The 15,754-nt window shown below is 33.0% G+C and overlaps 1 protein-coding gene across 11 annotated transcripts in view; it reads left to right on the top strand.

Moving 5' to 3' along the window:
• The window catches only part of LOC105832211 (calcium-binding mitochondrial carrier protein Aralar1), a 261,123-nt gene that overhangs the window by 108,758 nt on the left and 136,611 nt on the right, over positions 1–15,754 (top strand). For all 11 annotated transcript variants that reach the window (XM_036284219.1, XM_036284216.1, XM_036284211.1 and 8 more), the window contains 4 exons: positions 9,186–9,301; positions 9,390–9,529; positions 9,887–10,033; positions 10,287–10,428. In XM_036284219.1, the coding sequence (XP_036140112.1) occupies positions 9,186–9,301; positions 9,390–9,529; positions 9,887–10,033; positions 10,287–10,428 (545 nt within the window). The remainder of the gene's footprint in view (positions 1–9,185; positions 9,302–9,389; positions 9,530–9,886; positions 10,034–10,286; positions 10,429–15,754) is intronic.

Here is a 15,754-nt window from a genome sequence, read left to right on the forward strand (position 1 = left end):
TAGTCCCCGCTTTGGCATTTGCCCTACGTCCCACGGAAAACCACGGGGAGAAAACCGTGGGCAAAACGGTCTTCTTTTAAAAATATAGACTTCCAACAGCCAACTCGGTACGGGCCCAAGAAAATAAACAAGAGGTCCATGCTTCCGCCTAAAAGATCCCCTGCATCGGTCCTCTCCGTCAGCATCAGAACTCCATCCAAGTCTTGAGTTTTCTTTTTCTCTTGAAGAAATCTACAAAAAATATTTCAACACAAAAAAACTGAAAAATTAAATTTCTTAACTATATTCTAATCCTAAGAAAAGGTTCCGACTTTCGAAATTTAAAATACCTAAATACATCTTTCAGAAAAAGGAGCGAGTCTATTATGTACTACTTTCTTTCTTTGCCTAGAAGATTTCTAGATACAATAAACTACATCCAAGCTTCTTAATTACAATGTAAGGGCCCTACCAATTGTTTTGCAATTTGGGAGTTTTCCCCTTACTTCTTTGAGGATTAAACAACCAAACCTTCTGCTCCTCATGAAAGAAAACAAGTCCAGCATTTCGATCGTACCAAGCTTTAACGCGAGAAGATATGATGTCCATATGCTCCCTAACAATAGAATGTACAATAGAACTCTTTTAAATTCCGTTTTAAATTTTCTACATATCCTATCGGACACTGTGCATCCTCATTAAATTCCGGTGGGCTCCCTCGTAAAAAATCCAAGGGCAATTTTAGATTTCGCGCCAAATACATCTCCGCAGGAGAGACTCCAGTAGTTTCATGTCTTGAAGATCTATAAGCGAGAAGAAACATAGGAATCTAACGATCCCATTCCTATTGATTTTCTGAAACAAATTTTGCAAGGTAATTAATAATTGTTTGATGCTGACGCTCCACCTGACCGTCAGACTGAGGGTGGAGAGAGATAGTTCTCGTCTTCCAGCTCCCTAAAAGAACCACAAGTTTCAAGAAAAGTTTTGACTCGAAATTCCTTCCCTGATCTGTATGAATCTCTAAGGGAACTCCATGCCTGGAAATCATCTGACTGACAAAAATTTCCGCTACAGTTTTTACTTTAATATTCTTAAGAGGAAAGGCTTTCACCCATTTAGTGAAGCAATCGACGATAACGAGCAAATATTTATTTCCGGCTTTAAAAGAAGACAAAGGGCCCAAAATATCCATTTGAACTCGAACAAATGGAGCTCCTGCATTATGAACGTAAGGGAGATCTCCCCTTTCCCGAAGGACCTCTCTTGGAAATGCATACCAAACCTTGCAGGTTTGATATCACTCCTCAACGTTTGCAAGTAGCCCAGAAAAATCGCTTCCGGATTCTATTTAGAGTTTTATTGACGCCAAAATGTCCTCTCGTTGGAGAGTCATGAGCTTCCTCCAAAATTTGAGTTACTCGCCTACGAGGGACTATAAATTGAAGAACATTGGATTTAATATCAGGAGCCGTCCACCTTCTATATAAAATTCCATTCTTTAAACTTTCCTTTTTAACTTTTTACTTTCTTTTTTTACAAACTTACAATACACAATAGAAACATCGGAACCCGTATCAATCTTGAAGGAACAAGTTTTTCCTTCCAATCTTCCATAATAAATAAAATTTTCTTCTCTTACAGAATTAAAAAAACAACTTCCCATACGTCTAATCATCGGAGCATTTCTCGCGGAAGTTGAACTCGCTCCGGGAAGTTCAACTAAACCCGGTTTTCCCCTTTCACTGGGCATTTAGACCGGAAATACCTGATTTTCCCACAAGTCCAATACTTTTTGGAAACCTTGTTCCCGAAACGTTTCTTTCCTTCCCCACTATCTTCCTTTTTCTTTTCTGTTTCCTCCGAAGCAGCTTTCTTTTCAAAATTAAAATTTTGCTTTTTAAAATAAGAACTTGCTCCTTCGCGTTTCTCCCTAAGGATAATCTTCAAAGTTTTTGCCCTTTTAATCGTAGCATAAAAAGAGGAAATCCCCTCCAACTGCAAAGTTTTTTTAATATTTTTATTTGAAAGCACCGAAATAAATTGTGCACAAGCTATCTTCTCGCGCACCGCGTAAGAACATTCAAGGTAAGCGAATTAAAAGAGTCTCTCTAATTCTGCTCCTAGAGTAGCAAAATCTTCCCCGAATTTTTGTCTACGGTTTGCAAACTGCGTGTAACAACTTTGAGAGGAACGCGTTTCCTCAAAGCGTAATTCTAACCTGGATTTCAATTCCGAGAATTCTAAATTTTCGAGATTCTGAACAGACTCCAAAACAGAACGTGCTTTACCCTGCAGACAAGAAGCGAGAGAGATGGCTTTAAAAGAGTCATTCCAAAGATTGGCACGAGCAACTTAATCAAACTGCAAGAGAAATTCCCGTAGCGAAACTGTTCCATCGAAAGTATCGGGCTTTAACTTAAAACCGGGCTCTAAGCCTTCGCCTCTTTCGCCCGCGGAAACGCGAGCCGAATTCGCACGACCCGACCCCGTGTCACCCGCGTCACCACTTTCACGATTATTGGAAAGACTTAGCTGTAATTGAGAACGAAGAATCTGTAGCTCCTTGTCCCGCTGTCTCTGTTGTGCGAAGAATTCCTCTTCTCTGCGCAGCCGCTCTTCGCGCAAAGAGCGCCTCTCCGCAAGCAGTTCCTGAAAAACTTTCATTTTAGCCGCAGCAGGATTAGTTACCGCTGACTTTAATGCACGTGCTCGCTTCCTTGTAAAAGGCATTTCCTCCGCGGAAGAAGCAGCAATCAAATCCGAGTGAGACGGGGTCCTCGTAACCATAACTCGTTTGTGTCGCCAGTCCGTTAAGACCGGACGAGCCCCCATAAATTTTGCGCTCACGCATTCTCTCCTCTCGCGACGCAGTTACGCAAAAAAATAGCCGGCTGTTTAGTTTAAACTTGAAACTTTATTCTCTCGTAGAGTTACACTATAACCGTACACGTCCGCTCGGCTCGAAATCTCAAGCTCAACTCACCCTTGAGAACGCGTCAACATCCGTAGTCAAGGGACAACATTTACGTTCCACGGACGATCTCCCGACTCGGGCGCAACAATATATTACATATTTTATTAGAAATATGAAGACTTGATGGATTTTCGTGTTAATAATCCAATTTATTATTACGTTACTATGCTTTGGTTGGTGCTGTAACCATATCATGTATTAGTAAAACTTCTAAAATTGTCCAAAAATTAACATTAATTAAGAAAACAGTATGTAGAAAGTACATTTTTCGCTCCTTTCGACAGTCGTGAAACTGCCTGTTTTGTCATATAGATTTCGTATGACATTCATTTTACGGGGGTTTATTAATTGTCAATGGAGCATTCGAAAGCGTAGTTTTCGAAATACTCTTAAAAGTGTGTTAAAGTGATATGAAGTGTAATTTTGTTGAAATAACTTTTTATTAAAAAATAGAATGCAAGAATTCTCAGCATATTTTGTGCCTCTGACTTAGGTCCGTGAAGTTGGCACCCGACTTTTATCAAATAAAATTTTCCCAAGTGTTTCTGGTAGATTTTAGCGTGTAGAGGATTGTAGTAAACGTTATTTCGTTTGTAGTAAAAAAATAAGCTTGATAACGATTTTTTTTAAACCGTTAGGAATTTTTTTAAAGCCAGGCCTATGTAGATATCAGATTCTTATTTGGAATTGCTTGTAGTTGTTTGTAGTGCTTTTCGTTTCGTTTGTAGTCGAACCGTTTTAAAGTTATCAATTTTTGAAAAACCGTTAGGAATTTTTTTAAAGCCAGTCCTATTTAGACATCAGATTCTTATTTGGAATCGTTTGTAGTTGTTTGTAGTGGTTTTCGTTTCGTTTGTAGTCGAACCGTTTAAAAGTCATTGAGTTTTTAAAAATCGTTAGGAATTTTTTAAAAACAGGAATTTTTTTAAGGTTAGTCCTACATAGACATGAGATTCTTATTTGGAATCGTTTGTAGTTGTTTGCAGTACTTTTCGTTTCGTTTGTAATCGAACCGTTAAAAAGTTTTCGATTTTTTAAAAACCGTTAGAAATTTTTTAAAAGCCAGGCCTATGTAGACATCAGATTTTTATTTGAAATCGTTTGTAGTTGTTTGTAGTGCTTTTCGTTTGATTTGTAGTCGAACCGTTTTGAAGTTACCATTTTTGAAAAACCGATAGGAATTTTTTTTAAGCCAGGTCTATATAAACATCCGATTCTTGTTTGGAATCGTTTGTAGTTGTTTGTAGTGCTTTTCGTTTTGTTTGTAGTCGAGCCGTTTTAAAGTTATCGATTTTTTAAAAACCGTTTTATAAATTTTTTTAAGGCTAGGCCTATATAGACATCAGATTTTTATTTGAAATCGTTTGTAGTTGTTTGTAGTGCTTTTCGTTTCGTTTCTAGTCGAACCGTTTAAAAATCATTAAGTTTTTAAAAACCGTTAAGAATTTTTTAAAAACAGAAATTTTTTTAAGGTTAGGCCTATATAGAAATGAGATTTATATTTTGAATTGTTTGTAGTTGTTTGTAATGCAAGAATTTTTGTTTGTAGTTGAAAAATGAACAAATTATCGATTCTTAATGATCAGCTGAAAAATGAAAGTCACTTCTCCGTGCGATAATTACGACGATTCCCATGCGGTAACCAATCAGAATTCACTCGCATGTCTGATTTCGGCAAACTCTTGGCTCCTGATTGGTAACCGTAGCATTAGCCGCAATTCAACCGCAAATATGGTGTCTTTATGGAATTTTTACGGAATGCAAAACGATGATTGGTCACCGCGTCGCCGCGTTACTGTGTTGCCGCGTCGTGTGTGCCAGAGCCATTAGTTTAACGTTTCGCTGGCCCATTTGGGTCTGCGGCGGCGGAGACAGGGTTAAAGAGTTTTCATCCGAGCGTGCCCAATCTCTCTCTGAAGTATAGATCGACATTTTACTGAATTATATAGATAAAATATCCTATATCTTACATGTTAAATATTTACAAATCACTCATTTGCTACGATGACATAACTCAAAAACAAAAATATCCAATTTAAACGTTTTGAATCATTAAAATTTTGTAAAATTATTTTAAATGCAATTTTGGTGTTAGAATTTAATCTACTGATAACAGAGGAATGGATCGAAATATCATTAGCTCTTCACTCAATGTATTTAATTCACATCATAATAGTCTTTCTCTTGCAGACAATTCAAAAATTTCAAATTATGTTTTGTTGTAGCAAATGAGCGAAATATACATAACTAATTGAACATGTTGAGTCTTTTGAAGTCGCTACATTTTTAAAGAGGGTGGAAAAAAACTAATTCGACAATGAACTCATCCATCAATTCCATTCGATTAATGCGTAGAAATGGTTCTTTCATTCTTTCCTGAAAAAATTAATGAAAAGATTGCAACGATGATTTCTCAATAAATAATTTTTAATTAATACACTATTAAGGTCTGATAAAAAAAATTTTTACCAAAGAAATGAATTTCATTCAAGAAAGTATCTAAGGAATCAATGCATTTTATCGATACATTTAACATTCTCTTACTAGAAAATAAATTGTTTTTACAAGAAACATTTGTACTCCTTAGTATGGCAGAAAATACTCTTGCCTTAATCAATAACTTCAGTCAGTAATTCTTCGACTAATGAATAATTCAGAGAAAGATAAATGCAACGCATCCAATAATAAAAGTTTAGAAAGTGTACTATAAAATAAAAGATAAATAATAAAAAATAAAGTTAATGATGAGTCGCAGATAAATTATTACCTGAGTTTGAATGTTCACAAAATATTTTTTTCTTGTTTAAGTCTTAATAAACGGCGTCATATAATAATATAATAAGCGTCGAGCGAGAGATGTGAGACCGTTTAGGCGAGTATTTTCAGCATGAGTCTCAGCGTGCATGTGCCAAAGGTGCGTGCAAGGCGAAGACGAGTGCTGAAAACAACACAGGAACCACAAAAAGTCCTTCCTCCATAACACATACAATTTTTGTAACACAAGTATGACTTCGACTTTTGAAGGAAGGATAAAATAAAAAAATTAGTTAAAAAATGTATTGCAACAAGAAAAATCTGTTAATATTAAATGTTAGTATTAAACATTGTAGTAGTCATCTGCAAACTAATTTATTGCTATTCTTTAACAACAGACCTTGTCAAATTACGTCGGTGACCGGACGAAAGGAAGTCGCTGCCCGCTAGAAGGCCAGGCTCAATTTTGTACCGCATACCGACAACTATCGGTGTCGTTGCGCAGATATTTAACCATATAAAATATCTGAGCAACGACACCGATAGTTGTCGGTAGACGATGCAGAATTAAAGGAACTCTACAGAATTGAGCCCCAGACCCTAGGAAGTAAATCGGCGAAAGAGGATCGGCATCGGCAACGTAAGATTGTAGTGGGGAATTCTCACTAGAAATATTCGGTGAAGGAACTTAGGCAGGATTCACACTGCGTCCGACATCCGAAGTACCGATGATCCGATATCCAATGGAAGAAAGGATTTTTAGATAGCAATTCCTTCACACAAGACGCAGCAACACAAATTAACGGCTTCTGCCCGCTGATGGCACGCATGCCGCACGGCAGAAGTTGATAAGGGAATACCGCAATAGCCAATTAATGGACGAGTTGAAGCCGGCAAAACGATTAGGTCTGCTTACCAAGCGATTAAACATGATTGGTTTTTACTTTTAGATTCAACCAATCATGTTCAACTGCTTGGCGAGCAGGCTTAGCTGCTTGGCCGGCTTGAAATCGCCCAATGACTGGGCCAGCGAAACGTTAAGCTAATGGCTTTGACACACAAGACGCGGCAACACGGTAACGCGGCGACGCGGTGACCAATCATCGTTTTGCATTCCGTAAAAATTTCATAAAGACACCATATTTGCGGTTGAATTGCGGCTAATGGTTACCAATCACGGTTACCAATCAGGAGTCAAAAGTTTGCCAAAATCCGACATGCGAGTGAATTCTGATTGGTTACCGCATGGGAATCGTCGCAATTAACGCATACATGGAGAATTGACTTTCATTTTTCAAGTGATCATTACGAATCGATAATTTGTTCATTTTTCAACTACAAACAAAAATTCTTGCATTACAAACAACTACAAACAATTCAAAATAAGAATCTCATTTCTATATAGGCTTAACCTTAAAAAAATTTTTGTTTTTAAAAAATTCCTAACGGTTTTTAAAAACTCAATGACTTTTAAACGGTTCGACTAAAAACGAAACGAAAAGCACCACAAACAACTACAAACGATTTCAAATAAGAATCTGATGTCTACATAGGCCTGGCTTTAAAAAATTCCTAACGGTTTTTAAAAAATCGAAAACTTTTAAACGGTTCGACTACAAACGAAACGAAAAGCACTACAAACAACTACAAACGATTCCAAATAAGAATCTGATGTCTACATAGGCCTGGCTTTAAAAAAATTCCTAACGGTTTTTCAAAAATTGATAACTTTAAAACGGTTCGACTACAAACGAAACGAAAAGCATTACAAAGAACTACAAGCGATTCCAAATAAGAATCTGATATCTACATAGGCCTGGTTTTAAAAAAATTCCTAACAGTTTTTAAAAAATCGAAAACTTTTTTACGGTTCGATTACAAACAAAACGAAAAGTACTACAAACAACTACGAACAATTCCAAATAAGAATCTCATGTTCATACAAGGTGTAATGTAATCGGAAGCCATTTCGTAATGGAAAGATAGACGGGATCGAAATGAACTTAAAAGTCCAATATTGTCTTGGGTTAGGTCTATCAATAATCGAAATATAAATTTTTTAAATTGTACGAATGAGAGCGCGCCGTGTGAAGAGCCGAAACGCTCGAGCTGTAGCGCGGCCCACTGTGTCGAGCATTGGCTGCCAGCGGCGTAGGGAAGAAGGAGAAGCGGTGCCGCTGCCTGAGCTTCGCCGCCCTCGCATCTCACCGCACCGCGCCAACACTCGTGGCGATGGCAGCTATGCACATTTTGCGATTACTTGACAAATTAAGAGTTAGCAAAGATATGACAAATTAAATCCGTAATAAACTGCTGTGATTAAGAAAGTCGAAAAAGCGAAAGCGATAGATACTTATGGAATCTACAAATAATCTAATTTCTATCGTAATTGTGAATAAGTAAATTAATAAAAGTTTTTCGTACATTCACGAAAGATTCTTTCTTTTTCTTTTACTACAAACGATATTTTTTTACTACAAACGAAATAACGTTTACTACAATCCTCTACACGCTAAAATCTACCAGAAACACTTAGGAAAATTTTATTTGATAACAGTCGGGTGCCAACTTCACGGACCTCTCTGACTTCATGAATTTAGTATGGCTGGGCGAGAGGCTAGGTGCCTTAAACTCAAAATCAATTTTTTTTTTATATTTTATATACGTCAGCTATTCAATAAATGGGATGAAGTTATAGAAAATAATGGAAATTATTTTAAATATTAAACCTTTACCTGATGTTTCGCGAATAAACTTTAAATTTGATAAAAAATTGCACCGAATTAATTTATATATAAGATATATCTATTATATTATTAATTACTAGTGGAAAGAAATACATATAAATATTTTTCTTCAAGATACTGTAAGTTGTAAAAAAATTTTTATATTATTTGTGTGTGTGTGTGCGTGCGTGTATTTGTAAATTGATGTAAATTACATAAATAATAGGATATAGCTTTAATAATTTAAAAATATTTCTTTAATATTATTAACTACTATATTAATGTATACATATATATATGTATATATACATGTAATGTATACACATAGAATAGAAATTGTTAATAATGGCCTATTAGTTTCCGCAATGGACTCGTGAGGTGATTAAAAGAATACTTTTTTCTTAAATTGAATGGTATATTATATGTATGTACGTCTTACATGGCAGTAAGCGCACACGACAATCTCAGACGCATGGGTTGCACCGAAAAGTACAAGAAGCGGAACTCGCTTGATCTCATGATCATTTTCATGAAATGCAAATCACTACAATAGTGCCATCTGAACTTTACAATATGTTCTTAACTTTAGCGGATTGTTGAGTGTATCAACAACTAATATGCATCAGAAATTATAGCTAATTTATTATTTTTATAATTTTTTATAATCTGTTTTTTTTAAGTAGCAAACATTTCTTAGAATAAAAGAATTATTATAATTTTCTAATTGGCATTGTTCTGTATTGTTTTAGACTCATATCATTTGCCGAATTTCAAGCATTTGAAGGACTTCTCTGTGTACCAGATGCTCTGTATAAAACAGCTTTTCGACTCTTTGATACTAATGGAAATGGAATGGTTGCATTTGGTAAAAACTATCACAAAAATTTGTCTCTTTCTCTCACTCTTTAATTTATATGTTGTTTATAAGGATGAATATTATTGCTAATTTGCAGAAGAATTCGTTGAGGTAATGCGAAAAACTGTACTTCATCAAAAAATGCCCTTTAATATGGATAGTAGTTTTATCAAACTTTATTTTGGAAAAGATAAGAAAAGACTGATTAGCTATGCAGAGTTTAGTCAGTTTTTGCATGTGAGTATCTTATTCTGTTACATATTAAATGAGAAATTTGTTTGTTATTTTTATTCGGGAAATAACCCAAGTATTATATATACAAAACGTAATAAGTGACAATGATTATGAAATATGTTTATAACACTACATGTTTATTTTGTCTTTTAACATAACATATAATGTATATGTGTATAAGTTGACTGAGATATTTTAAAGTATCGTGCAGCAATGTTTTTTGTTTCGAAATGTTTTATATATATTTTATGAAGAAAATTGTCTTTTGAGAAAGGAAAAGCCACAATTTTAAGGAAGCAATTGCGAATTGTAATATAAAGATAAATTCAGGATAAGATTTCTAAAAATGCTTATTCTTAGGACTTTCATGAAGAATATGCGACAGAAGCCTTTAAAAAATTTGATAAGGATGGCGCAGGTTTCATATCAGCGTTAGACTTTCAAGACATCATGCTCAGTATTAAGAGTCATTTACTCACTAAAGATGTGAAGGATAATCTAATTGCTGTAAGTATTATCTAAAATATTATCTAAAATAGAAGACTTTTTTAATTAATAAATGATGTTTTTTTTATAATCACAATTTTGTGTCACAAATACAAAAACAAATTATTTAAGTCGCATGTGTTTAAACATGTGTGAAATATTTGCTAATTGCAAATTAATAATAATCCTTTGAAAATTATTTCAAAGTATTAAAATTTATTTGAGCACTTAACACACAATGCTACATAATAAACTTTATTTTTTCACTTTGTAGGCAGTTGGTGCCGGCCAAAGCGGACGGAAAGTCAGTTTTCCATACTTTATGGCATTCAATTCTCTCCTAAACAATATGGAACTTATTAAACGTATCTACTTAAATGCGACCAACGGTCATAGATACCAGGAAGTTACCAAAGGTAATCTATTTTAAAGAAAAATGTATAAATAAATCTATATTAAAACTCAATTTTTTTCTTCCTATTGATCTAAAAATCTTATTAAAAAAAATGAATTTTGAAAATTTAATTATTTACAATTAATTAAATTATGTTAAAAATTTTAAATTAATTTTTTAATTTTATTATTAACTTTCTAAAATTTTTAAATTAATTTCTATCTAGTAGTTATACTAGGCGGGTTCTGACTCAAACAATAGATTGGGGGGAAAAGTGGAAGAAGGAAGGACGGATGACGTCACCCGGAAGGAATGGAGGTAATTACCCATCATAAATTTCAAAATTCCTTTGTTTATTATTCTCTGTAACAAATGACCCTATCATAAATTTCAAAATCGTTTTGTTTATTTATTCTATAACAATTGACCCTGTCATAAATTTCAAAATTTTTTTTGTTTATTGTTTCTCTGTAACAAATGATCCTATCATAAATTTCAAAATTCTTTTGTTTATTATTTTTATAACAATTGAGAAACTTCTCAACATGTTTTTGAAAGTCCTTTGTGCTCAGGGGGGTTGCCGCTTAGGTACATAGGTAAAGAAATTTTATTATTATTTTAGTAGAATAGAGGAAAGACACCGAATTTGGAACAGTTTTCTAAATTGGAACTCTCTTATTTCTTAAGACTAAACAGTGCATCATACATATATCGATAAAAATATGATCTGCTTAGTTAATTAAAGAAATAAAAACCTATATTTCAACATTCGTATCCTTTTTTTATATAAAATCTGCTAAAAACGAATTCCTCAAAAGCGAGAGTTATATTGGCACGATTCTGTCTCTTAACCCTCTGACCGCATGCTATCAAAAAGTCACGTTCACCGCACACATGGGTGTACGACACCCGGGAAACTTTGACGATTTGTATTTCGGGCAAAAATCGATGAATTTTAATCCATTTTTTATTCCTATAGAAAATTTCTCAGAATTGTGATAAAATAGGTTAGAAAGTCGTATGTATAAAGTGGAAAGAGATATATTCGATAGACAGACAATAAATCAAAAAATTTTGCATAAAAATTTGTTTTTTTTTCAAACGGCTGCATTTTGTAGAAAAAAAAGAAAAAATACTTCAAAATATGGTAATTTGAAAGTTGAATAGTTATATTTTAAGAATCTGTTATCAATTTTTTGATTTGTTCCAAAAAGTATATTTTTTTAGAAATATGAATATTCACTATTTTTCGATCTAACGGTTAATACCGTAAAATCAAAATCATCGGAATATTTGTGAATAAAACGACAATGATTATTGTTTTTATGATTATTTATTGTTTATTTAACTCAAATATAAAAAAATAAAAGTTCAACTATCCACCTTTCCGTGTATTCACTTCTCTGGAAACATACACAGAAAAAAAGAATGTTCTTGTTAAATCAAAAAGATTTATTTGAATCAGAGATGAGCGAATTTGTAATTGACTATTACCAAATTAAAAATGCTCAAAACAATGAATAATTAAATGTGATTTAATTACACATTATTTTGAACATTTGTAATTAAACACCATTGAATTACTAATTTGTTTGAGCATTTGTAATGAATGTCCAAAGTAATTAAATTATACTATCGTAATGTAATTACATTTGTGTAATTTAATTACATTTTAATTTTTTTCGAATTGTGTCGAATTAATGACAAAGAGAACGTGAGAGTGTACATACTGTACACAATGAATAATACATTGTGTATCTAGCGGAGAAAGCGACATTTTTTAGACGAGCGTGAAGTTTGCCTTCTGCTTGGCAAATATATTTAACATTTTATTTGTAAATTAAATTTACATGTATGGAATAACAAAGAAATATTGTCGTGAAAACGTATCTTTTTTAATAATTGTTTCTTTTATAGAATTTTTTCTTTTACACAGATAAATTTTTAAAAGTTTGGAAAAAAGTTAACAAGTTAAAGTTTATGTATTTCAAAAATGTCTAGTTAAAATTAAGAATTAAAATTTAAAATTAAAAGAGTTAAAAATGTTGTCTACAAAAATAAAGAAACGAATACGTTGGCTTATTAAAAATAATTTTTTTTTTATTAAATGCAATAAAATTGTGAAACTTGTTCTACAGCATACAACACAAGTATAAAATGTAATATAAATATTCAATAAAAATCAAAACATTAATTTAAATTAACGTTTAATTGAAAAAATTCAAGCATTAAAATTCTCTAATCTGTATTTTTAGTTGAGAATTAAAATCTGTATTTTCTCAATCAACTAAAAAACTTTAACATCCAATTTTTTATTGTATTTTTATTTTCAATTAAAAATTAACATCTTAATTCTATATTTTATAAAAAAATATTCGAGAAATTTAATAAGATACTTTTGTGAGCTTGAAAATTACTACAATAGTTTTGTATCTTATAAAAACTTCAATTTATTCTTCATGACACTAATACTTAAACAATGTAATCATCACATTTATATCTCTGCTTTTTGGCTTCCAATAATGCTGATATGTTTTGAAGAAAATGTTTTGTGGAGTAGCAGTATACTGTTTATTCGCGGAAAGAAGTCTACTACATATAGGAAATAGTCATACCTCCCTTATGGCAAATTCAGATAGAACATAATTCGAATGATAAAGCCAAATTTCTATCACTCCATCGCGCAATGTCTGAATTTACCTTTAAAATTGTTGAAATAAACTGATCCGAATCTTCAAGAATATTTAATTTAATTGTAGTAATAAATTGTAGTAATAAGTAATTAAAATTACACAAATGTTATTAAATTACACAAATGTAATTATATTACAATAGTGTAATTTAATTACTTTGGACATCCATTACAAATGCTCAAAATAATGAGTAATTAAATGGAATTTAATTCTAAATGCTGAAAATAATGGATAATTAAATGGATTTCAATTACAAATTATAAAAGTAATGTGTAATTGAATGTATAATTTGGAGACAAAAGTATTTGCTGCCACCCAACTCTGATACTTATGCTATTTGTAAAATCACGTGATTTTTCAGAAAAGAAATTGATCTTTGTTCGACGCGAACAAAATAAGTTTTTCACACCTCCATGGAAAGCCTTACTTCCGATGCCAGTAGAGCAGGGCGAAAGTGACCTTTCATGCCACGTTGATGTAGCGGGTAGAAAGTACTCACTTATGAAAAATATCTTGTGCATTGGAGAAAGCTTTTTTTTCAGACTCGTATGATTGCCGCCCAAGCAGAAGGCAAATTTCACGCTCGTCTAAAAAATGTCGCTTTCTTCGCTGGGTACACAATATATTATTCTTGCAGTATGTACAGCATGTACACTCTCACGTTCTCTTTGTCATTAACACAATTCGAATAAAAATTAAAATGTAATTAAATTACACAAATGTAATTAAATTACACAAATGTATAATTAAATTACACAAATGTAATTACATTACGATAGTGTAATTTAATTACTTTGGACATTTATTACAAATGCTCAAACAAGTTAGTAATTCAATGGTGTTTAATTACAAATGTTCAAAATAATGTGTAATTAAATCACATTTAATTATTCATTGTTTTGAGCATTTTTAATTTGGTAATAGTCAATTACAAATTTGCCCATCTCTGATAAGTATATATAGGTGAGACTCTTAGAGCATCCCTTAGACCTAAAGGGCAAGGTATCAAGATCGCAACTAGTCAGTTCGTTAGAAAGCGCATGTTAATTTTTTTTTTAAGTTAAGTTTATCGAGTGAAGTGTTACAAAATGGCCAATGCAAACAATGAAATAGAAATCATCGACATCGCGGACGACTTCGATTATATAGAAATGATAAATAACGATAATGTAAATATTGCAAATATGATTGATAACAATGTAAATATTGTAAATATGGCTGTATATAATCATCAAATAAGCACTGCTAATATTTTCCACCACGAAATGGATGCTATGCATGTCATATATGAATTAGATGAAAATGTGCCTGATCTCAATTTTGAGGAAGAAGAGGATCACGAAAGCGTGCTATCTAAAGATAGTAATTATATAAGTGACTGTGATGATGATTTCTTCAACTCCATAGAAAAACCCATTACACAAGTGCGAGCATTAAACACAAAAATTAAACATTGTGCTATCTACTCCTATTATAAGACTGAAGAATATTCATCCGGCCCATACTTGGTGTGTGTACCGAATGCATGATTGGAGTGGCGGACGCAGACGTTAACAAATTGTACGTCGTGCATGAACATTTAATGAACATGTTTAATGCAATTAGCGACAAATACTGCTCTAATTGCAGAAGATCGTTACTTATTTTGATTATGCAAATTGTCTCCATCTTGCACGCAATAAATTATTTATTAAATCAAGACTCATAAGTCACATTCGCAGTTACAACAATAGTTACAACCATAGTCACCATGCCCATTACTACTACTACTATCAAGACTTGGAGGGGCGCATTGTATAAGAAGACCTCCAACATCGCCCCATATCAGTCGCTTATTACAAAAGCTTCAATATCCTCACTACAGTCTCTCATTACGGACAGCAAAGGTTCCCGACAACGTTGACTGCTGGAGTCAATCGGTGAAAGACGGATTTCTCGACTATGATCTATTACGTTCCAATCCAGAAAAACGAAGCGTGCGATAAACCGTAAGTATTTTTTAATTAAATCTAAATTTGTTACATATTTATTTGGACTTTTACTTCTAACTCCCTGTATTCTTTTATATATTTTTTTTGCAGAACAATATCGCGCCATACTCCCCGCATCTTAAGAAGATTTCTACTTACGGCTACATCATACAAACATTTAGAAAATAGGAATCAGCGTGGGGCCTAAACCTATTGTGGAGATGATTCCTAACGACAACAAGGGCAATGAGATACCACTTTCACGTGATACCTGGGTAATAATGATTAAGAAACATACGGATATCGAACGGCTCCTGCAGTCAACCATCACTACACTGCTGTAGATTAATAATCTTTTAAACTAACTTGTAAATATACATAACGAGAGTGTTATAAAGTTTACCTTAAATAACAAAATTATACATATATATTAAACCTTCAACTGTACAAGTTTTATTAAAATTTGAAAATGTTATTAATAATGTATACTTTAAGTTGTGGCATGTTATGTACATAGAAAAAAAAAGAGAAATTTGTAAACTGCTTGCAAAGAAATAATATTTGTAACGAGTGCGACGCAAATAGTATATGGGCAGCCATGGGGCGTCAAAACAAACCCCCATTTTTCCCCCGACTGGCGCCAGGTAGGCGTGTCTAGACGGTGTGACGTCACAGAGAGGGGATG

This window comes from Monomorium pharaonis, chromosome 3 (genome assembly GCF_013373865.1).
Source record: "Monomorium pharaonis isolate MP-MQ-018 chromosome 3, ASM1337386v2, whole genome shotgun sequence".
Taxonomy (NCBI): domain Eukaryota; kingdom Metazoa; phylum Arthropoda; class Insecta; order Hymenoptera; family Formicidae; genus Monomorium; species Monomorium pharaonis.